The sequence below is a fragment of the Emiliania huxleyi genome (assembly GCF_000372725.1).
Source record: "Emiliania huxleyi CCMP1516 unplaced genomic scaffold EMIHUscaffold_52, whole genome shotgun sequence".
NCBI lineage: Eukaryota > Haptophyta > Isochrysidales > Noelaerhabdaceae > Emiliania > Emiliania huxleyi.
This window is the reverse complement of record NW_005198091.1, coordinates 472,987-495,770: the sequence shown is the minus strand read 5'-3', so window position 1 is coordinate 495,770 and position 22,784 is coordinate 472,987. Positions and strand designations below refer to the sequence as shown.

At 65.4% G+C, this 22,784-nt stretch overlaps 5 protein-coding genes across 5 annotated transcripts in view; 2 read left to right on the top strand and 3 right to left on the bottom strand.

Moving 5' to 3' along the window:
• The window catches only part of EMIHUDRAFT_311223 (hypothetical protein), a gene marked incomplete at both ends in the record, with an annotated part of 3,210 nt that extends 2,567 nt beyond the window's left edge, over positions 1-643 (top strand). Inside the window, 3 exons of the mRNA XM_005766248.1 lie at positions 40-174; positions 365-502; positions 607-643. Coding sequence (XP_005766305.1) covers positions 40-174; positions 365-502; positions 607-643 — 310 coding nt within the window. The remainder of the gene's footprint in view (positions 1-39; positions 175-364; positions 503-606) is intronic.
• Positions 644-1,267: 624 nt separating this feature from the next.
• GSA1 (glutamate 1-semialdehyde 2,1-aminomutase) lies at positions 1,268-3,338 on the bottom strand. Its single transcript, XM_005766247.1, has 4 exons — positions 3,238-3,338; positions 2,298-3,110; positions 1,991-2,195; positions 1,268-1,826 (listed from the first exon to the last, which is right to left on the bottom strand). Exons 1-4 carry the CDS (start codon positions 3,319-3,321, stop codon positions 1,549-1,551), a joined length of 1,380 nt encoding a protein of 459 aa, XP_005766304.1. The 5' UTR covers positions 3,322-3,338; the 3' UTR covers positions 1,268-1,548.
• A 4,895-nt stretch (positions 3,339-8,233) lies between these two features.
• EMIHUDRAFT_451930 (hypothetical protein) lies at positions 8,234-11,533 on the bottom strand. The gene is made up of 5 exons (XM_005766246.1): positions 11,132-11,533; positions 10,980-11,038; positions 9,817-10,175; positions 9,307-9,531; positions 8,234-9,063 (listed from the first exon to the last, which is right to left on the bottom strand). The coding sequence occupies exons 1-5, from the start codon at positions 11,479-11,481 to the stop codon at positions 8,353-8,355; spliced, it is 1,704 nt and encodes a 567-aa protein (XP_005766303.1). The 5' UTR covers positions 11,482-11,533; the 3' UTR covers positions 8,234-8,352.
• Positions 11,534-13,778: 2,245 nt separating this feature from the next.
• EMIHUDRAFT_437049 (hypothetical protein) lies at positions 13,779-16,979 on the bottom strand. The gene is made up of 6 exons (XM_005766245.1): positions 16,327-16,979; positions 16,002-16,254; positions 15,730-15,777; positions 15,561-15,658; positions 13,940-15,446; positions 13,779-13,905 (listed from the first exon to the last, which is right to left on the bottom strand). Exons 1-5 carry the CDS (start codon positions 16,945-16,947, stop codon positions 14,136-14,138), a joined length of 2,331 nt encoding a protein of 776 aa, XP_005766302.1. The 5' UTR covers positions 16,948-16,979; the 3' UTR covers positions 13,779-13,905; positions 13,940-14,135.
• Positions 16,980-22,057: 5,078 nt separating this feature from the next.
• The window catches only part of EMIHUDRAFT_437048 (hypothetical protein), a gene marked incomplete at both ends in the record, with an annotated part of 1,617 nt that continues 890 nt past the window's right edge, over positions 22,058-22,784 (top strand). The window contains 2 exons of the mRNA XM_005766244.1: positions 22,058-22,129; positions 22,529-22,540. Coding sequence (XP_005766301.1) covers positions 22,058-22,129; positions 22,529-22,540 — 84 coding nt within the window. The remainder of the gene's footprint in view (positions 22,130-22,528; positions 22,541-22,784) is intronic.

Below are 22,784 nucleotides of genomic sequence, written 5' to 3'. Positions count from 1 at the left end.
GGCCCACCGCCCGACGCCCCGCTCGCCGCCGCGCCGCAGGTTCATGCAGACCTTCATCTCCGGGGTCCAGTCCTCCATCAAGGGCGGGTTCATGTTCTCCCGCGGCGTGATGGCCCACCTTTGGGGGACTGGCCACAAGAACCTCGGCCCTCTCTCGCTCGACTCTGAGGACTTGTACATCGACGAGGCGCGAGCCCCCCCCGGGGCTGGCCGAGATTGACGGGTGGGCCACCCACGCGTCCCCCTTGACCAGCCCCAGCCCCCCCCATCGCCCCCTCCCCCCCCCCCTCTCCTTTCGCCCGTCGCCCGTACGACCGCGAGCCTCTGGCGCGAGACACCCTTCAGACAGCCCCCCGCCCGTGAGCCCCCCCCCCCCACCCCCGAACCGCAAGGCCTTTGGCTACTCGGTTGCCGCCCTCGGCTTCTACATCCAGTGGTCGTGGGGCTTCGGCCTCCCCTTCCCGCTCAGCTTGGTGATGCTCCCCTTCGACATCCTGGAGTGGTGCGCGCAGCCCCGCACCCACCACCCCTCTCCCACCACACCACCCTCCCTCTCCTTTCCCTCGATCCTTCCCCGCCTCGACACTGCCGGCCCGCCGCGCGCAGGTACATCCGCTGGTCCATCTCTTCGGGCGGCGAGTGAGGGCGGCCCCACCCCCTCATCCCCCCCCTCCACCTTCCTGCTCTACCTTCCCTGGCCTCTGCCGACATCCGCTTGCGGTGGGGGCGGCGCAGAACTGAGAGTCTTGTATTGATGCGAGGTGTGTCTCTTGCGCTGGCCCGGCCGGTATCTCACCTCTCCTCTTGTGCGCTTCCTCCTACCTACCTCCGTGACACCTGACACCCGAGACGGCGGCACTACATGTAGACGCGAGTCGGCCGTCGTGACACACTTTTTCTTTCTACAAAGAAGTCAGAAGTCTGTGAAGGACAGAGAACCGTTCAAGCTTTTAGCTTTTACACAAGTCACAACCGGGGACGGGTCTCGGGTGTCCGGGCGGGGGAGAATTTCGGAGAAAACCCCGCCCCGGTAACGCCGGCACCGGCCACCCCTAACATCCTGTCCGGGAGAGCTGAGTAACAGTAAGACCCCGCGTCCCTGCGCCCGGCGCACCGGCACCGGGCCACCCTCGGGCCTCCACTTTGTGTGTCGTCTTTGAGACGGCGTTTGTGGTTTGAGCCTTTTTGACAGCGAGACAGGTCGTCTTGCTTGGAGAGGAGTTCATCCTGTTCATGGTTAATGTGTTCACACTCTCGTGCCCGCTGCTTGCGCCGTGATCCCGTCGCGTCTAAGTTTTCGTCCCACCGGCGTGCGTGCGACTTTGTACAGAGAGGCGCGAGAGAGGCCCACGGGGCCAGCACCTCACACACACATACAAGAGCACGGGCGTGTTGCGCCGCACGACGGCCGCCTCTCGGTCTCGCGCAACGCCAGTGGGTGTACCGTCAAACGCGTATCTCTCCTCTGGTCTCTCTCGCTCTCCCTCCGGCGGAGCCGCGCGCCAGTGCGCGGGACGTAGTTGGCCGCCCTCTCCCCCAGCCAGCAGCTCACAGCTCAGCAAACACCTCCTTGGCCATCGCAATCGTGTGCTCGATGTCGGCCTCGGAGTGGGAGAGCGACATGAAGCCCGCCTCGTACTGCGACGGCGCGAGGTACACACCGCGCTCGAGCATGCCGCGGTGCCACTTTGCGAACTTGGCGGTGTCGCTCTTCGCCGCGTCCGCAAAGCACTTGACGGGCCCGTCGGTGAAAAAGAAGCCGAACATGCCGGAGATGTGGCCTCCGCACACGGCGTGGCCGGCAGCCTTACCGGCGTCGAGGATGCCTGGTGGCGCCGGGGGCGGGAGAGGGGTGAGGGCGGGGCGGAGGGGGCGGAGGGAGGGGCTTGGAGGGCGGGTGCGACGACGGATGAGACGACTGCAACGAGCAGGCTGCGGAGATGGGTGAGCTGGGGGGGGGTGAGCGGGGCAGCGGCGCGTGCTGCTGCACCGTTGATGAGCTTGTCCGTCATGCGGTCGAGCTGCTCGTACGTGCCGGGCTGCTTGAGGATCTTCATCGTCTCGATGCCCGCAGTCATCGCCAGCGGGTTGCCCGAGAGGGTGCCGGCCTGGTACATCGGCCCCGCCGGCGCAACCATCTCCATGATCTCCTTCTTGCCCGCGTACGCGCCGACAGGCAAGCCCCCGCCAATCACCTGGGGCGGGGCGAGCGGGCGGTGAGGCGCGGGCGACGGGCGTGCGTGGGAGGCGAGTCGGAGGGTGTCGGAGGGTGGGTCTGAGGGCGTGTCGGCAGTCACCTTGCCGAAGGTGGAGAGGTCCGGGGTGATGCCCCAGTGCTGCTGCGCGCCGCCGTACGAGATGCGGAAGCCCGTCATCACCTCGTCAAACACGAGCACCGCCCCGTTGTCGTCGCACACCTGCCGCAGCTCCGTCAGGAAGGCCTGGTCCGGAACGATGAAGCCAGAGTTGCCAACGACGCCCTCGAGAATCACACCGGCGACCTCCCCCTTGTTGGCCTCGAAGAGGGCCTTGACCGACTCGATGTCGTTGTACGTCGCCACCAGCGTCGACGCCGACGCGCCCTGCGTCACGCCCGGCGAGTCGGGCAGCCCGAGCGTCGCGACGCCCGAGCCGGCGGCGACGAGGAACGAGTCTGCATGCCCGTGGTAGCACCCGTCAAACTTGATCACCTTCTCGCGCTTGGTGTAGGCGCGCATGAGGCGGAGGACGCCCATGCAGGCCTCCGTCCCCGAGTTGGTGAAGCGCACCATCTCGACCGACGGCACCGCGTCGATGACCATCTTTGCAAGCTCATTCTCGAGCGCGCACGGCGCGCCGAACGACGTGCCCTTGTCCATCGTCGCCTTGACGGCGTCGAGGACGCGGTCGTCGGCGTGACCGACGATGGCGGGGCCCCACGTTCCGACGTAGTCGACGTACTTGTTGCCGTCCACGTCCCACGCGTACGCACCCTTGACCCGGTCAAACACGACCGGGTCGCCGCCGACCGACTTGAAGGCGCGCACGGGCGAGGAGACGCCGCCCGGCATGATCTCGCGCGCCTCGTCCATAAGCCGGTCAGACTCGGTCGTCTTGAACGGCGCGCGCACCTGGCGGGGCGAGCGGGGGCATTGGCACAGCAGCAGCTGCAACTCGCACCTCTGCGCCCGCAGCGCGTCTGACGCAGAGAGCCGCGGCGCGGCGGAGCAGCTAGCGGCCTCGAGCTACAGCGCGCACGTCGACCGCCATGCGGACATCGCCAGCGCGCGTCGGGGTGGCGCCCAGGTTCAGGCCGAGCGAGAAGGAGGCGAGGCTCAGCATTCGAAGTGTGTAGCGAGCGGAGATCGTGTGTGGGTCGCCGCCGTCGCTTCATCTGCCGCAAAGAAAAACGCCGGTGTCAGGGCGGCTCGCGCAGCGCGCGCGATCGCGCAAGCGGCGCGCGCGAGCGAGCGAGCACACACACACACACACACACACACACACACACACACACACACACACACACACACACACACACACACACACACACACACACACACACACACACACACACACACACACACACACACACACACACACACACACACACACACACACACACACACACACACACACACACACACACACACACGCACACACACACACACACACACACACACACACACACGCACGCACGCACGCACGCACGCACGCACGCACGCACGCACGCACGCACGCACGCACGCACGCACACGTCCCAACTCCCCAGAAATCCCGAGGAGCCGTGCACTGCCTACTAGATAAGTCTGTGTGCTGTGTGGTGCACGCCCTCCGAGCGGGGCGGGGTCTGCCCGTCGGCGCGTCGGGTTGCTGCCCTAATCCCACCAGCGGTCTCGGGCACCGTACCCTACTACTCAAAGTACAATGTACTACCACAAAGCACCACTAGCGATTTCGCGCGGAGGGCGTAGTGAAGCGCTTGGGCGCTCACTGTGTGTTATTCGGGTGGGGATCCATCAGTGGTAACCGGCTTTAGTCACAGGTCCAAGCTCAGACGTCACACCAACACCACAAACACGCTCACTTCGCCGCTGCTGTAGAGGGCCCCCGGCCAGAGGCATTGCCGCCTCCGCTGGCGGGGTCCCGTGCGTCCGCCCGCGCCCGCGCCCGCCCACGCCGCGCCCACGGGCTCCGGATGCGCCGCCATCTTTCTCCTTCTTCTCGATGGCAGTCCGCGTGTGCTTGTCGACGGGTCGGCGGCGTGGTCGAGGGGAAGGTCGCCGGCGGCCGCAACTCCGCCGCCGACCCGTCGCTCCGCCGGCTCTGATCGAGTATCGGGCATTGAGTGCGGCGGCGCAAAAAGCGGGTCTGACGCATCCATCGCCACGAGCCTCGCGGCGGCGGTCGTGGCACACCTGGCGGCGGCTCTCGGGGCCGTCTCTACGGCGCTCGACGCCGTGTGAGGTCGCCGGCGGCGCAACTCTGCCGCCGTCGCTCCGCCGGCTCAACCGAGTATCGGGCGTTGAGGGCGGCGGCGCAAAGTGGGTCTGGTGCGCCACACGGCCACAACCCTTGCCACCGCCCTTGCCGCCGCCCTTGCCACCCTTTGCCGCCTTGCCTCCGCCGCGGGCGGCGGTGGGAGCGGCCTGCTGGGCTAGCATGTTGTCCTTGCTGGGGACGGGCACGTGGAACGCACGTTACATGTTTGAACGGCCTCCAGAATTCAAACAAAAAATAGCGAAGGCCCTCTCGCAACCCCTCCGACCCCCCGGGACTCGTGGGCGTCGAAGAGGCGCTCTCGGGGGGGCGGCCGTTCTGAGTTCATACTACCTCGAAGCACTCTGTACTGCGTCAAAGCACCGGCCCTGAGTCCGCCAGGGGTGGTCTGCTCTATTTATTTATAGAAGAGACTGACTTACAAGATCCTGCTCGTGCAGGTGGGGACCCTATCCTTCTCCCACCCCTTGTTTGGTGTGTCCGTTTTATTTATTTATTTATTTAGAAGAGACTGAGAGCGAAGAGAGACGATCTATCCCTCGAGCGTAGATCGTCTCTCTTCGGCGCGCTCGAGCACGTTTGGCACCAAGAGGCTTTGATTCTTACAGACCCTCACCCGCCAAGGCAGGTGCGCACTCTGCTAGTACTTGTGTGCTCACACCACTACACTGTGGAGGGTGCCCGAGCATGATGTATGTGCGCGTCTGTGCGTGTGTGGGACAGACGTTGTTGTCCTATGCGCGGGGCTTCCCGCGGGGACCGAAGTCGCAACAGCAGCAGCAGCAGCAGAGACTGAGAGCGACGCGACAGAGGAAGAAGCGACAAGGGTGACCACGACGAGAAGGGGGCGACCGCGAGGTGGCATGAAGGTTGCAGCGAGAATCGGCGAGAGACTGCGAAGAGAGATAGGAAGAGGCGGACGGCCAAGGGTGGGCGACGGCTAGCGCATCACACCCCTCTCCTTAAAATCCCTGTGTGGTGGCGGCGTGCCGTCCTCCCATCCCTTCCTTGGGTTGTCTGTTTTCTTTCTTTCTTTCTTTAGAAGAGACTGAGATGAGACCGCCAGTGGAGTTGGGAGTCCACCGTGCACCGCGCTGCGAGCCTGTCGTGTCCCTTGTCAGGACTCAGGAGCAGGAGAGCCCCACCTGTGCCCCTGATCGTCCTTCCAAAATCCTGCTCGTGCAGGTGGGGGGGACCCTGTCTGTCGGTTGTCTGTCCTCCTCCCCCAAGAGACCCTCTGCCCTCTGTGTCCCATCCAAAATCCCGACCTACTTGATGCTTGAAAACTAGTATGTAGGTGATCTGTGATCTGTAAGGGTCCGCCCGCAGGCGCATTTTGTATACCGAGGCGGTGCCCGGTGCCGAGCGCAGGCAGAGCCCACAGGTCGGACCTTAAGACAGCATTGTAGATCCCTGGGCGAGGGTGGTGGTGTCCCCGTCGGGAGGGGGCTATCGCAGTGGTGGTCTACCGTCACCCCGCCAGCGGCCCGGCGGGTTCGACTTAGGCCTCCTCTGTTATTGCAACAGCCCCGAGTAGGTACTTTTTCAGTGTATGTAGCTCTTATACGTACGTACCCGAAGGTGAAACTGCTGACAGGCAGGGTTTGCGATGAGGAGCGATCCGAACGTGGTATTCGGGTGATCAGATCACTACCGCCGAAACGCAAGAGCACTGCGACGGATCGGGCTCATGCTAGCACACTTTTATCTTTTTAGCTTAATGGGAGAAAGAATTCTTAAGATACAAGCCTCTCTCACAGCACACTGGCACGACAAGGGCGCAGACTGGCGCGGACTGGCACACACACAGGCTCACCACCGGAGCCAGAAAGGGGAGACAGACGAGTCTTCCTTCTCTCTCTCTATCTAGATACAGTTGTTTCAACTGACCTTCGCGCTTCGGGTAGGTAACCTCCCTTTCTCGCGTCCCCCCTTTTCTCTTCTTGGTCGATGTTGCTTCGAGGTGCTCGCGTATTGCAAACTTCCGAGGCGTTGCAGCGTTTTACCCAATGCGAACTCGAGTAGTCGATGGGCAAGCGCTGTCGCGGTGCGTGCCCTGGTTGCATGCACGGCAACAGATGTACATGCAGCTCCCCGAGTGCGATGTCTCCATGCGCGAGGCATTCGAGTCGGGGTACGGCGGCTGTCTGACCTACCTTAAGCCCCTGACAAACCACGACTACTGTCACATCGACAGAGACACCATCAGCGACCTGCCGGTGGGCGCGGTCTGCTTTGAGTGCGAGCGGTGCACAGACCTCATTCACAATGGGCCGCCACCGCCGCCGCTCCCTCCACGCCCGCCGCTGCCGCCCGCCTTGCCGGGCGATCTCTGTGCGTGCGTGTCGCCGTTGTCACCCGCGACAGTCCTCAGCGGCGGCGTTGCCGTCAGCCAGAACCACCTTGGATGTGCTGACCACCTCTTCGAGGGTGGGCCGTGGTGCTATGTCATCCAGCCACTCCACTGTCAGGATGTGAACCCATCGACCACGTACCCTGGCGCTGCGTGGCGGCTCTGTACCCTCCCCCCGCCGCCATCACCGCCGCCGCTGTTGCCCCCACAGCCGCTGTCGCCGCCGCCGCCGCCGCCATCGCCGCCGCCGCCGCCGCCTCCGAACTTGCCAGAGGACTGCACGTGCGCCCCGGAGGCAGTACCGTTGAGTGGTGGCGCACTGGTCGAATATGGCGGCTGCGCCGATCATCTCAACGAGGGCGAATCCTGGTGCTATGTGAGCGTTCCACTCCGTTGCCTGACCGCGGTTCGCTCGCATCAGTTTGTTGGCGCGGCCTGGCGGTTGTGTGGCAGGTGCAGATCTTATTGCGCCGCGAGGACGCACCCGTGGGAGATGCGATGCACCTGGAATAGCTGCAGCGGCTGCTCGGAGTGCTCACTATCGCCACCGCCAGCACCGTCTAAGCCGCCGTTTCCGTCGCCGCCCGCGCCAGCCTCGCCCCTGCCGCTGTCGCCATCGATTGCGAGCGGGAGCCAAAGCAATGTCTCAACGAGCAGCAGCACCGTGCTCATTCCCATGAGCGCAGACTTGGATGAGGATTACGTCGGAGATTACGCCTCGGGCGAGTCTGAATTCGGCTCTGGCGATCCACCGGCAGCACCGCCATCAGCAGACTCTAGCTCTGAGTATAGCTCTGGCGACCCACCGGCAATTCCGCCGCCAGCAGACCCTGGCTCGGGGGAGGTTGATGAGCTGGTGGGAGATATTGTCCAGGAGTTCGGGAGCGGACTGCCACTGGCGTTGGGGGGCGGACTGCCACTGCCACCACCGCTACCACCACACCCTCCTCCGCCTCCCTCTCCTGGACCCCCAGAACCCTCACCACCGCCTCCACCGCCTCTGATTTTAGAGCCGAGCCCGCCGCCTCCACCGCTGCCATCTGAGCCCGAGCCCTCACCGCCGCCTCCACCGTCACCCGAGGTGCCCCCGCCGTTCCCGCCGCCGCCACCCGCGCCGTATCCGCCCGAGCCCTCGCCGCCGCCGCCACCACAGCTGCAGCCCCCGCCGCCGCCGAACCCAAGCGCCCCACCGCCCCCACTACCATACCCCCCAGAACCATCACCGCCGCCACCCCCCTCTGCACGCCGCCGCACCTTGCTCGGCCGGTGGGTGCGTTCGCCCTTGGATTGAGTGGTAAAGGGGGCTGGGGTAGAAGGTGGGTGGTGGCTAGCCTAGGTGGGGAAGTGTGGCTGTGGGGCTCCCAGGAAGTGTGCTCACTCTGCCACCAACGCTGGAGAGATACGTGTGTCTAGGTATGGTAAAAAAAAGAGGCTCTAGTGGACATAAACAAGTAATAGTTGCACGTGTGTTGACAGTCGAGTGTCTCTAGAGAGGGCATCACGTCTGACCCGCCCCGCCCATCTCAGTTTCGGCCGTTAGCCGGCGCCCAAGTGCTGCCGCCCGTCTTCTTGAATGGGGGGAGCCACGTGCGTCGCATCACCTCGGTAGGCGTCGGCGACGGTGCGCGTGTGTGCGGCTGGCTGAGGGGCGGCTGCGCCTGCGCGTCGTTGATCCAGTCGAGGGACGGCACAGACACGACGGCGGCGTGGCGTTCCCACTCCTCGGGCGTCGGCACTCGCGACGGCATCGCGTGCTCCATCGCGGCGGCGATGTCAGCGACGCTCGCCGCGAGCATGTTGCGCGAGGAGGAGGGGTTGAAGCTGATCGAGATGATCTCGGGCACGGTGGAGCCGAGCAGGCGCGCCGCGTAAGTCAGGTCGACGTTGGCGCGAGTCAAGACGGACGAGGCGCCCGGGTTTGCTTGCTCGAGGGTCCGCTCGAGGTGCGTGAGGAAGGCCGGGGCGAGATTAAAGTTGTACATGTCGATGCCCGCGACCGAGAGGGAGACGCCCACGATGGGGACGCGCGCCTCGATCGCCGTGACCATCTCGAGGATGCAGTACGGCCGGAAGAGCACGCTCTTGGACTGGACCAGGATCAGGCAGTCGGACTCGCGCACGGCCTGCTGCAGCAGCCGCAGGTCGCGCAAGTCGTCGCTGTCGAGGAAGCACTTGCGCCCGAGTAGCGCCTCGAGCTCCGTCTGCAGAAAGCGCGCCTCCATCGCCGCCTCGCCCTTGTAGTGCGAGATGAAGGCCGCCCACCGCTTGCGCGGCGCCCCGGTGCCGCCCGCGCTCGTGCCGCCGCCGCCGGTGCTCGAGGCAGCCGTCTCTCGCCCGCCGGGCCGCACGAGCAACCGCGAGCGCGTGCCAACTGACGAGGCGCTGACCCCGCTCACCGAAGGCGCGGCACCCCCTCCGCCGCCGCCGCCGCCCGGCAGCTGGGCGGCCGCGAGGCCCTGGGCGTTGGCGAGGCTGACGCTGCCGTAGAGCTCCGTGCGAAAGCTGGGCCGGCCTCTGGACGGAGAGCCGCGATCCCCCGCGGCGGATGCGCCCAGCTCAAGGTCGTCCGCCTCGGCGGCCGCCTCGCCCAGGGCCGCCACCGCCGCCATCGCCCGGTGCGCCGCGGCGACGTTTCCAGCCGAGACGGTCGAGCTGTCGTCGGAGAGGCGCGCGGCGTTGAGCGATCCGTTGGCCACCTCACCCTGCGAACCCATCTCGTCGTCGCCGTCGGCGAGGTCCAGTTCCTCTCCGCTCCGCCGCGCGCGTGCGTCGTGGTTGCCGCGGTGTGGGGGGCTCCCGATGCCAGGCAGCCAGCCGAGCCACGAGGTGGCGGAGGTGGATGGCGCGGCCGAGGAGGAGGCCGCCGCGGCGGGCGGCGGCGGCGGCGGCGGCGCACGCGGATCCTCGGCATGTCCGTTGTCCGGATCCGTCGGCGTGTCGCTCTCGTCGCGCGACGGGCTGGGCTCGGACGATGCGGCCGTTGCGACCCGGTCGGAAGCCAGCGCCCGCTCGAGCGACGCCGAGATCGAGGGCGACATGTCGACGATGATGGAGTGGTTGGATGCCGCCCGCGTCGCCACGCCGCCGAGCGATGTGCGCTCCATGTACTCGATCCACGAGCCCGACGCCTCGATCCCGCTCTGAGAGGCGCGCGACGACTTGCGGACGCGCTGCGCGCGCCCGACAGCCTCGCGGCAGTAGAAGCAGCACAGCGTGAGCCCGAGGCAGACGAGGAAGGCGGCGGTCGAGCCCCCGATGATGGTGCCCGTGGCGTGCCGGTGGTGTCCGAGCAGAGGGGGTGATGGCCACGGCGGTGGCGGCGATGTCACCCGGGGCGTGGCCAGCCCTCCGGTCGCTCCCAGCGTCGGCGGCGGCGCGGACTGCGGCGGCGACGCCGGCGGGGACGACATGCGAGATGGCGTTGCTGGAGGCGGCGAGGGTGGAGGCAGCGCAGGCGACGGCGGCACGGGCAAAGGCGGCGCCGACGACGGCGGCAAGGGTGAAGGCAGGAACGGCGGCGGTGGCAGGGGTGGCGGCGGAGGTGGGGGCGGGCCCGGCGGAGATGGCGGAGGGTGCAAGGGTGGCGGCGGGGAAGCCGGCGGGGATGGCGCTGGAGACGGAGGCGGGGAGGGTGCCGGGGAGGGAGGAGGGGACGGAGGCGGGGACGGAGGAGGCGGGGGAGGGGGTGGGCGGCTCGGGTAGCCAGCTGGGACGGAAGGCAGCGGTGGCGGGGACGGCAATGGCGAGGGTGGCGGCGACGGTGGCGGCGGCGGCGGCGGCGGCGAGGGCGGCGGCGGCGATGGCGGCGTCGAGGGTGGCGGCGGCGACGGCGGCAGCGGGCTCGGTGGCGGAGAGGGCGACGGTGATGAGGGCGGCGGCGGGGCAGGAGGCGACGGTGACGGAGGCGGCGGAGGGGGCGGCGGCGAGGGAGGCGGCGGCAAGGGAGGCGGCGAGGGCGAGGGCGAGGGCGGCGGCGGGGACGGAGGCGGAGGTGGCGACGGAGGCGGCGGCGAGGGCGGCGGCGGAGGCGGCGGCGGCGGCGGCGGCGAGGGCGGCAGCGGTGACGGCGGCGGTGGCGGCGAGGGTGGCGGCGGCGTGGGAGGTGGAGGGGGTGGGGGAGACAAGGCCGAGCGTTTGCCGCAATCCTCACAGTCGCTTCCATAGGCACACAGCGCCTCTTCGCCCTCGGCCGTGGCTTGATCGTCGCAGCTGCCGTCGTTTGCGTAGAAGCACGTGTTTGAGCACACCGTGCCCGGCGGCGGCGAGGGCGGGGACGGCGAGGGTGGGGGCGGGGCGCTCCACGCAGGCTTTGCGCCTTCGCGGCGCCCGCAGTCCCGGCAGTCGGAGCCCCACGCGCACAGGGCGTCGGTCGAGCCGGCAGCCCCGTCGTTGCAAACTCCGTTGTTGGCGTAGAAGCAATCGTCGTTGCAACTCTCGCCAACCTGCGGCTTCCAGTCGTGATTCTGCTCGCCCGGCGGGGCCGGAGGCGCTGCACGGACAGCAGCGCCCCAAATCTCGAGGCTGCTCGGCGCGGGAGCGAAGCCAGTCCACTCCACGGTCTCAAGCAGTCGCCGGAGCGACGGCGTAGGCGTGGTGGCGGCAGCGAAAGGCGTGGGGGCGGACACGCCGGAGCTCCTCATGTTGTATATCATCTTCAGTCGTCCTTGCCTTTGGTGGCAGTGCCACCAAGGAGTGGTCGGGCGGTAGTCTCCGGAGGCTCCCAAAGAAAGAATAACCACGTGCGTTGTGAGAGCTGGGTGCGCCACCCAAGAGCCTAGGCAGGTGCGGATCGGCAAGAGCGCAATCGATCTTTTTGCCCTCTATCACCTTGGGTTGTAAGAACTTGAAACACACCACGCAGGGGCACAGCAAGCACGGATAGCCGTTGAGGAGAAAGGGCGTAAGGTGTATGCGCAGCCACGGCCGTGCCGCGGTGGGCGCGCCACCTCCAGCGAGCGCGGCGGGATCGGAATTGCGGCCGGAGGGAAGGGCGAGCCGCCGCCGCCGCCGCCATATACCATCAGCGACGACGACCGCGGCTCGCCCCAAACGCCAGGCGCTGGATCGGCAGTAGGGCTTGGGCGGCGCAGCGTAGGCCTCGAGCCATACGAGTCGCCGACAACCCCCCTTCATCGACGTGATGGCCGCACCCGCTGCCGGCCGATGCAAGCTGCCGCCTCCACCGCACCAGCGATACTGGCCGCGGCTCGCCGCCACGCGCCGGCTCGGAAGAGGGGCTATCGGCGGCGCAGCAGAGCGGCATGCGTCGTCATTCGAGCAGCACCAGGTCCCCTCTTCGACGTGACGGCCGCTCCCGGAGCCGGCCGGTGCGCGCCCGACCCACGCCCCCCCTCGCACCCCCCCGACCCCCCTGCGCGGCGCCCCCTTCCACTGCGCGCCGGCTCGAGCGCCTATTGCCAAATCGCGACTTTCGAGCGCAGTGCACGCGCCCCACACGTCACGCGAGCGCAGGAGAGTTTGCGGCAGAGCAGTACCGTGTACTAGCCGGAGGCATCGCGCCGAAAACCCCGCGCATTCCGCCCCAACAGAGGCTGAAGGAGGCAGATGTCGTTTAGCGACAATCGTTACGAAATGTTGCGTTACCGGGAGCTCTCCAAGCTGTCTTGGGTTTTAGGTATATTGTTGGCAAATCAAGACACAGAGCTCACACAGAATCACAGCGGGAGGAAAGCGGCGAGTCGCAATTCCTGGGGTCCTTGTGGCGGGCCACCCTGTCCAGAGAGGCATGGATGCCAATCTGGGGTCTCTCGACCGAGTCTATGAAGCCCTGGCCGCCTCCCGGTGGTGGCAGAGGTTATAGAACCAAGCGACGGAGATGGTGCGGGGGTACGGGTGTTCCAGGGGGTCACGACACGCACCGACCCTTCACGAACCGAAAGGCTGCACCCGGGGAAGGCACAGTAATCCGGGCACGTGTTGGGCGCCCCATTCCGTTGCTGTCTTGGGTGGTAAAGAAAAAGAATGGCTAGAACGGCACGCCGCCACCACACAGGGATTTTAAGGAGAGGGGTGTGGTGCGCTAGCCGTCGCCCACCCTTGGGCGTCCGCCTCTTGAGCACTTGAGCACTGGATAGGGCCGATTCCGCATGGTACGGGACCCCTCGATCGTCTCGCCCTCCCTCACTGGTGTTCATTGGGGGGGGTCATAACAAACACGGTATGCAGGATCGAGGTGCACGCTGCCAAAGCAGTGTCGTCCCCCCTCTCCCCGACGGCGATGGCGGTGTGACCGATCGAGCTACAAGAGGAGCTTGTTCAGCAGGATCCGGGTTGGACTGGCGCACTACCTCACTGGGCCTGAGACCGCCGTACGCTTCCCGTCACCGTCTCGGGCGGGTTTGTGTGGGATCGAACCACTCCGGGATGGGCAAGCCCATCGTTCTGAGAGTTGTGCCTTTCCTTCACCTGCAACTGGTTAATTGTCAGAATTCCTGTTGTGCAAGAGGGGAGGGGGCTGTCCGCCTCTTCCTATCTCTCTTCGCAGTCTCTCGCCGATTCTCGCTGCAACCTTCGTGCCACCTCGCGGTGCCCCCTTCTCGTCGTGCTCTCCCTTGTCGCTTCTTCCTCTGTCGCGTCGCTCTCCTCTGCCTCGTTCTGCGCCGCCGCCGCCGTCATGAGAGAGCCACCATGTGATCCGTATGATGATTCCTGACAACCGCCTCAGTCAACTTTCGTCACAGTTCCCGCTCTGAGAGGAGCTGCGGGTCAGCTCGACAGCTGGAGCTGTGTCGCCGACGTGCGGCGGCCTGCCTCCGGAGGTGCCTCTGAGGTGGACATTTTTTGGTCACTACAATCGAGAGAGAGAGTTCTCCCTGTAAGCTAGGGATCCCTAAAAGTACAATCGCTGTGAACCCAGCCACGTACACAGGCGGGGTAAGATCCGTTGGCGGAAGATCGCCAGGAGATATCGCGGAGCTGCGGGACGTCTCGAAGTAAAAGTTATCGCAATACCAAATCGCATGAAACAACACACACTTTGTTTGTTCTTCTTTGATGGAGAGGACGGGAGAGGGCTACGGCCTACGGAGTACGGTCTAACGTCTACGTATCCATTTATGGCATAAATTATGATAATAATTTAAAAAAAATATGGTGATAAAAGAGAAGTGCAGCGCCAATCAATACACAGAACAAAACATGTCTCTCGCAAACTCATGGGCGTATCTGTCTGTGTGCGTCGTCTGTTGATGGAGTGTATGTGAGATTTCGCATGGGTACACGCATAGACATGCGCTTTGTTCAGCCATCCGTCGCCCCGCACCCCGCGGAAGAGCGGGCCAAGCGGCTATACGAGGGGCGCGGTCGTCGCGCCGCGCCTCCCTCGTCTCCTGCGGCCCCGCACGGCCAGCCCCAGCGCGGCCGCAGCTGCCGCCGCCGCCGCGCCGCCTGCCGCGGCCGCGCCGCCGCCGTACCCTGTCGCGGCGCGCCACCAGCGCCACCCCGCCGGCGTTGCGCTCGCGGCCGGCGCACCGCGCAAGTAGGCTCTCCCCGCCGCTCGCTGCTGTGCGGTGGGCAGCTCCTGCAGCTGCAGCAGCGCGGTGCTCTTCTCTAGCGCGGCGGCGGCGCCCGCCAGCACGGCGGTGTGGCTCTCGCCGTTGCCGGGCAGCATCCCGCAGCGGGGCCGCTCGTCCCACGTGCAGCGGACGAAGCGCTCGGCGTAGCAGTCGCACGAGCCGGTCGTGTCCTCGGTCACGTCCTCCGACTGCCGGAAGTGGGGCTCCCCTCCAAAGTGCGTCAGCGTGGGCGCCTGCGGGCACGGCTTGCGCGTCTCGCACTGCAGCGGGTTGCCCTGCAGCAGCTTCCACGAGAGGATGATCGGCATGAAGGAGCAGTCGGGCCACCGCTGCGCGCACTGGTTGACCACGCCGATCGCAGGGCAGTGCTCGCGGCCGAGCGGCTCGAGCGCCGCGCACTCGCCCTCCGAGCGCGCGTCGAAGCACTGCCCGAACCCCAAGTCGATCGGGCAGGCGCAGTAGCAAGAGCCGAGCGGTCCGCCCGAGCCGCCCAAGGTGAAGAGCCAGTCCGCTGCGCCGGCGACTCCGTCCGCCGCCTTGGAGGCGGCGAGGCCAACCTCGGCGACGACGTCGTCGGCCGCGGGCTCGTCGGCGCGCTGGCCCGGCGGCGGCGGCCCCGGCCAGGCGGGCGAGAGGGTGGGCAGGATTGCAGGCTTGCCGTGCTGGTCGTACGTCGTGACCGCGGACTCGCGGACCACCTCCGCCGACGTGTCGACCATCTGCACAAACTCGGAGATCTTTCGCGGCAGCAGCTCCCACGCGGCCAGCCTCGCGCGGAACCAGAGGTCGTTCTCCTGCTCCTGCCGAAGCGACTCCCACGCGACGAGGGCGGCCGCCTCGCGTCCGTACGTCGGCCGCGGCAGGGAGTAGTTGCCGAGCAGGCCGAGCCGCGCGAGCAGCGGGCTCAGCTTGGACGCGGGCGCGGCGGGCGAGGCGCGCGGCGGCGGCAGCAGCGCGGAGCCGACGGAGCGCCAGAGGGTGCGGGATCCGAATGCCTCGTCGTAGTTCCACACGTTTTGGGGCGGCTGGCACGCTGCGGAGCGAGTCCACGACTGGCCGATCGAGACGACGACCGTGCGCGTCTGAGTGTTGCGGGAGCGCAGAGAGGTGGGAGGGCGGAGGCGCGCGGGCGGTGTTGGGACCGTTTGCGTGCGATCTCGGGTCCGAGATCGGCTGCATCTCGGGTGTGGTGTCACCTCTGGCAGCAGCAGGACGTACTTTGCGAGCCAGCCCATGCCGAGGGCGAGCGAGGGCGGCGCGTCGACCGGGGATCCGCCCGCGTCGCACCACGCGCCTGTTCACAGCAGTAGGTGTGAAGAGACGCTGTTCACACCACGAGAGACCCGCCCGCGTCGCACCACGCGCCGTGCACGCGGATGTCGCACCAGCCGAGGCCAGGCCGCTTGTACGAGTCTACGGGAAGGGAAAGAGAGGCGTCCGGCAGGGGGGCCGGAGCGATGGCCTGAGCCCGTCTGGCCGCGAGAGCCGCGAGACTACCACCCCCACCACCCCACCACCCGTGCCCCTCGCCCCTCGTCCCAGCCCTCCTCCCCAGCCCTCCGAGCCCCTCGCATCGCGTTGCACCTCGGCTGGTGTGCCATCGCATCGCATCTCGGCTGCATCTCCGGACATCTCGCCTGCGGGCCGGCTGGGGTGCTGGTTGAGCCACGTCAGGAAGCCGTACGCCGAGTTCGTCTCCGGGTACTGCGGCGTGAAGACCTCCCGCACGTACGCTGCAGACAGCAGCCGCACCGGAGCGCCTGCAAGCACAGCCCCGGAAGGCGTGAGGAGCGCGGTGGAGCGCTGCCCGACAGCAGGCGCGCCGCCCGCGCCGTCGCGGTCGGCCCACCAGCCGCCGTTGACGAAGAGCTGCCCGAGCCGCAGCATCGCCTGCAGGAAGGGTGCGGGAAGCGTCTGGGAAGGGTGCCGGAAGGAGCCTCTCCTGCAGCCGGACTCCGTCGCCGAGCACGGCAGCCGGTTGTCGCCGCCGGCGTGGACGTGGGCCGACTCGGTCTGGCCCGCAAACATGTTTGGCACGCCGAGCGGTATCGCCAGCCGCCGCGTCGCCCAGTGCACCGACGCCTCGCGCGTGACGTGCTCGAGCAGCCAGATGAGCTCCTGCAGGTGCGAGCCGGAGTCGTACGCAAAGGCGGTGCCCGGCGGCTTCTGGCCGAGGCCAGAGACCATGGAGAGGAGGTGGCGCGTCGTCACGAGCGGCCAGTACGGTCCCCAGTCCGCCGTCGGCTCGAGGCCGTACTCGGCGAGCGGCGCGTCGAGGTCGAGCATCCCGTCGGCGTGCGCTATCCCGATGAGCGCGGCAGTCCCGAGCTTCATCGCCGAGTCCATCGAGTAGAGGGTCTCCGACGAGTTTGCCGAGTACGACTCGTGCACCACTGCGCCGTCCTTGGCCACCAGAAAGCAGTACCGGTGCGGGAGCTCCCTGCTGAGCCGCTCTGCCGCCTCGTCGAGCGCCGTGCTCGAGAGGCTGTGCAGCTCGGCAGGCTCGTGAGCCCACGGGCCTGGGCCGGGACCGAGACCGCCGTGCGTGTGGGCCTGCGCCGCAAGGTGCGCGGCGAGGAGCATCGTTCGCCTGCGCAGCGGCAACAAGGTGCTTTAACGTCCCCAGGGTTCCGGCTCCTAGCCAGATAGGGGGTCTGGCGGTTAGACCCCATGCAATAGGTAGGTAGGTCCGGTTTTGACCGCCCCAGAGGGCCCCGCAATAGGTAGGTAGGTGGCGGTGGTGTGGGGGGGGTGGGGGGGGGTGAAAGTAAAAAAACCGCTTGGCTTGCGCGGGAGACGGGAGGGTCCGTGCCCTCGACTCTGTCGAGGGAAGAGAGTGCCGTTTTGGAGCCGTCCAACGCCTCGAGAGCCCAGTAGGCCATGCTCTGACGGGCTCGCGAGCGGCGCGCACCGCGGTACAAGCCGGCGCGCGGCGGGCGCTGGGAGCCTATTCACAGAGGGCTAACGGGTATTTTTTCGCTTCGCTGCGCGGCCTGGGAATAGGTAGGTAGGTGGGGCACGGAGCCTGGCGATTGGCGCCCGCAATAGGTAGGTAGGTAGGGCGTTTTGGTGCGAGTCATAGGCAACAGACCCCCTATCTGGCTAGGAGCCGGAACCCAGGCAGGGGCTTTTGAAGAAACTGAGAGATGGTTGGAAAGCGAGAGCATCTCCGAACCTGTCGCTGTCCCTTGTCAGGAGCAGGAGAACTAGGAGAGCGCAACCAGTAGGAGGCCCGCGCCTGCCCCCGTGCCGCCGGGTGCAACTTTGTCCTATACGAGAGGGGAGATGCCGTGAGCTCCGCCGCGAGCTCGGACCCCTCGGCTGAGCCCTCCGAGCGGGAGCCCGACGGCGACTTGTCCTCGGCTGACTCGAAGCTGTCGTCCGAGGGGCACTCGCTCTCGGTCAACCCACCTCCACCTACGAGCTCGAACCCCACTGGGAGGTTCGAGTTGAGCGTCGGGTACTTTGAGCCGATCTTGGAGAGGTGGAGTCGCGAGCTAAGCAGACGGGGCCAGAGCTCGGCCAGGAAGTTGCCACCAGCTACAAGTGGGAACCCGTCTGCGGAGACATCGATGGTGATGTTGAGCAGCGCATCGTCCTGGGAGATGGCGTCGAGGGTGAACTTCTTGAGCTTGAGCACGTTCGGCATGAGCCCGTACTTCCGGACGGCATGGATGGCGGGCGAGTGCATGATCTCGTTGCGAGCGGCCTCGTCGGCGCAGCACAGCGCCGCCGTCAAGTTGTGCTGCACACTCATCGTGATGAGCATCATGGCCGTGGCCTCGGTCAGGGCGGTGTACTCCGCCTCGTTCTTGATGGTGATGGAGTTGCCGTCCGGCGTCTTGAGCTTGAATGGGAGCCCAGCTGCTGAAGGGTTGAGGTTGAGCAGCCGGATGGAGGGCACCAGGTACTGGTGGCAGTCAATCTCTTCATCACAGCCAATCTTTGGGCACTCGTGCCCGCCGCCGAGGAGGAAGTCCTTGCAGACTGCAATGCGGGCGAGGCCGATTGGCGAGTGGTCGGGCAGGATCTTGTCAGCGTGCGGCTGCTTCATGACTTGGGCGAGGTTGGTGCCGTCCAGGAGGTTGCCGCTAGTGAGCATGTAGCGGAAGTCGGGCGGCTGGCAGCCGCTCCAGTTGTCAGGCTGCTTGGTGGAAGTGGCCAGCTTGAGCATGGTGCCGAAAGAGGAGACCTCGGCCTGGCCGTCCTTGGGGATGAGCATGATCGAGAGCTCCTTGTACGCCTCGTTCAGCACCATGTCCGTGGGGTTGCCATGCCCACGGCCAACTTTGGACGCAGTGAAGAGTCGGCCCAGAAAGTTGATCCCGATGAAGCCCCTCGCACCGTATCCGCCTGAATGGTCGGAGAGAGACGACCAGTCGGTTGTGTCGACAGGCTCGCTGTGCAGCTTCCCGGCAATGAGACCCTTGGCCAGCTGCATCGCCTTTGACGCTGGTTCGAGGAGCTGCGCTGCCTTCTGGCACATCCAGCCCTGTCCAGTCTGGTCGCCCATCTCTGCTGCCGAAGCGGCCGTGCGGTCGGCAGAGTATGTTATCGAACTTGCGTCCCTTATGGGTTAAGTTTGGACGGGATCTGCGCAACCGTTGGTGCAACCGCTGAGTGCTCAACTTTGCCGTCTGCAACCTCTGAGCAACCGCTGAGAGCTCAACTTTGCCCTTTTCCGACGCGACCTCTGAAGGGTCGACTTGGGAAAATTTCCCCCCTTGTGGTCGAACTACTGAACGGTTGACTTTGGGGGTTTCTGCGTCCCCTGATCCAACAACTGAACGGTTGGCTTTGGGAAGGCTGGAAGCCAAGGTGGTGGGCTGGGAAAGGCTGCATGCAGCCTTTCCCCCGCCGCCGCTACCAATCTGCGGAACTGGGAGTTTACCTTGTGCAGGGCGTGAGCTGCCGCCGGACCCGAGGCGTGAACCACCGCCTTGGGCCCGTGAACCGGCGATATGCAGCGTGTTCTGCAGCCTCTGACGCAGGTCGCAAGAAGGGCGACTGCCACTCCCCGGGCCGGCCCCTGGCGAGCGGGCGCATGGCGCCCGACGCTCTGCCATGACCTCCGCGCTCCGGGAGGTTGAGTGGCGACCTCGGTGAGGTTTACTTAGTTCGTTCTTCTACGGAGTGACAGCACCTCCGGGCGGTATTAGAACTTTGATGTTACTCAAGCCACACAGAACACCCGCTTACTAGCCTACTTTTCAGCGTTTCCGGGCTCGCAAAACCCGGCGGGTGCAGCGGCGCAAGACCTCTCGGAGGTCGCAGGCCGACCTCGGGGAGGTCGGGGAAAGCCCCCGTTCGGCTATCTACTCGCTCCCCGCACTATTCACAGACACTACGGCTGTCGCGGGAGACTCACAGTGGCTACTGAGACTGTTCACACGTGACGTTCACACCTGGGGGACCAGGGTGTATCCGCAACTTGCGCAGAATCCCTGGGACCCTGTCTCTCTAGAGTTGTTTGTTGTGTCCTGAGGGAGGGTGTAGAGGATGTAGAGTGTAGAGCGCTGTAGAGCTGTAGAGCTGGAGAGCGCTGTAGAGCTCTTGTAGAGCTGTAGAGCACATCCGGCGCGTGACGATGTGAGTCCGATGTAGAGCGATGTAGAGGCGCTCTACAACGTGAAATCTCTACAACAAACTCTACATCATAGGCGGCAAACGAGGCACGGTCGCTCTCCGACATGAGGCGCGTTGCACTTGCCAGTGCTGCCCTGGCCTTCTGTCTGCCCGCCCAATGGGTAGGAGGTGCCTCTGCTGCTATGGCATGCCTCACGGCTGCGACTGGCCGGCGCCTCGGCGCGTCAGCTCGGCTCGGCGTAGCGATCGTGGCCAGCGCAACTCGCTTGGACTCAACGCTCAGCCAGGAGCTCCCGCACGCGCTGGCGCGAGTCATGGCGCATGCAACGCTCAACAATGCTCGCCTCGCCTCGGCAGATGCGACCGTCCTCGCAGCCGACAGTCCACCGCCTGCTAAAGAAGCACAGCGACGAATGCGGCACCGGCGACGCATGGCAGGCTGGTCATGACGCAGTTATAGGGTGTTGTGTGCCGTCAGAGTGACTCTCTGTGTGTCAGGGATAGTCAGGGCCGTCCATCAGAGCTCCAGTAAGCTCGGAGACACCCCATTAGCGCGGCTCGACCTCTTTGAGTCACTGCCTTCCCGGCGGTTTGGCTGTAGAGCCTCTACAACAAACTCTACAGCAAAATCGCGCTCTACATCGCTCTACATCGGACTCACATCGTCCCGCGCCGGATGTAGAGCTCTACAGCTCTACAGCGCTCCAGAGCGCTCTACATCTCTTCAGCTCTACAGCGCTCTACACTCTACATCCTCTACACCCTCCCTCAGGTTGTGTCGTGTGTGGGTGAACCCTGCCCAGCCCCCCTCCGTGTCGCGATGCGCTCCCCGTACCCGTTCCCCTGTGTCCCTGGTCGTCCTTACAAGATCCTGCTCGCGCAGGTGGGGACCCTGTGCTTCTCCCACCCCTTGTTTGGTGTCTCCGTTTTATTTATTTATAGAGCATCTCCACAGGAGATGGGCGGCGGCTAAAAAACTCTTTTTAAAAACGAAGAAAAAAGGCGAAATTCTTTGTGTGCCGGTGTGTGTACCAGTCGTCGTCGTGTCCGCCAGTCCGCGCCTTTTTGTGGCAGTGTGAAAAAATTTCTGCGCGAAGGCGTGCAGGCGGTTCTCCTGTGGCTGCAGAGATTGCTAGTAGGAGCTGTCAGACAATGCTCTACGCCGACAAGCAAGCCCTCGAAACGGACCTCAAAGTGTCGCTGCTCGCCATCCGCGAGCGCGAGCTCAATCTATACACATCGTGCTTTCGCAACATCGGCACGATGAGCGGAGTCTTTGCCGGCTTTGCGTACGAGGCGAGGCCCTCACCTCTCCCGATTCTTTGCGCCCGTCCTCGGCCGTTTGCGATTGTGTGTGCGATTGTGTGGATGGCCTGGTGCCATGCGACGCGCGTCGAGCGCTTTTGGCTCACGCCCCGTCGGTCCCGTCTTTGCAGGGATGCTGCCTCGCCTCGTACTTCTTCCCGCCCGACTCGTCCACGACGATGCGCTCGACCTACCTCTTCGTCACAACCATCGCGATGGACCTCAACGGTCTCCCGCCGCCCTCACCACCCTCGGCCCTCCACGCCGCCCTCCCCGATTGACCCGCCGCCGCTAAAAGCCCTCTCCACCCCTCTCCACGCCCTCTCACGCCCTCTCACGCCCTCGGCGCCAGTCGCCGCCCTCTTTGCCGCAACGGTCTGCGCGGCGCTCGGCCCCGGCCTGGCACTGCGCGGGCCCGACGGCTCGATGGAGCGCGCCGTCGAGGGTGGTTACGCCGCCGAGATGCAGCCGAGATGAAGCCGAGACGCAGCCGAGATGCAGCCGAGATGCAGCCGAGATGCAGATGCAGCCGAGAAGCAGCCGAGATGCAGATGCAGCCGAGAAGCCGCCGAGATGCAGAGACCTGACCGAGATGCAGCCGCCTGCCCGCACGTGGTACCTTAGGCCTCGCTGCCTCGAGGATTAACCCGCACCCTCAACCCTCACCCCTCACCTCACCCTGACCCTGACCCTGACCCCTATCTCGACCCTACCCTCAACCCTCACCGTGATCTCACCCCGACCCACACCCTCGACTCGCCAGGCCTCGCGCTCGAGTACCGCATCACCTTCGTCACCTTCTGCCTGGGCGTCTTCTCCTTCTACGTCTCGGCCTCGCTCTATGTCATCATCATGATGAACTGGCTCATGATGGCACACACGCAACACCGCCCTCCCTCTCTCTCACAAGCACCCGCCCTTCCATCTCTCTCTCTCACACTGCTCTCTCTTTCACACACACGCAACCGCCCTCCCTCCCTCCCTCTCCCTCCCTCTCCCTCGCTCTGGATCCCTCTCCCCCAACCCCAACACCTCGCCAGGAACCACTCGTCCGTATAGGCAACCGCCACCGTCCATGTAGTAAAGTCAGCATTAGCACCAGGGCTAAGTGCCCCCCACGCCCCACGATCACTCACTGGCTCCCAGTTCCATCGCCATCAGTAGTATTCCACAGACGACAGAGCAGCTGAGGGAGGGTGCAGAGGATGTAGAATGTAGAGCAGTTAGTCACATCTCACTTACGACTTAGCATAGCAACTGAAATTAGCATAGATTCACAGTCTCCATTCCAACTTTTGATCCAAGGGCTCACCCGCCGCTCAAGTCTTTATAATTTAACTTGCATTTTAGATCTAATCGTTAAATGCCAAGCATCTTGGGATGCGCAGCATCTTCAGATGATTCGAGCATCCAGGAAAAATATAGATATTCTTATCTTTTTGCCCCCCTCCGAGACTGGAGACAGAACCCACCCGTACACCGGAGAGATGGGACTGCGACCCGCCCCCCCTTGCCCTGCCTGCGCAGGA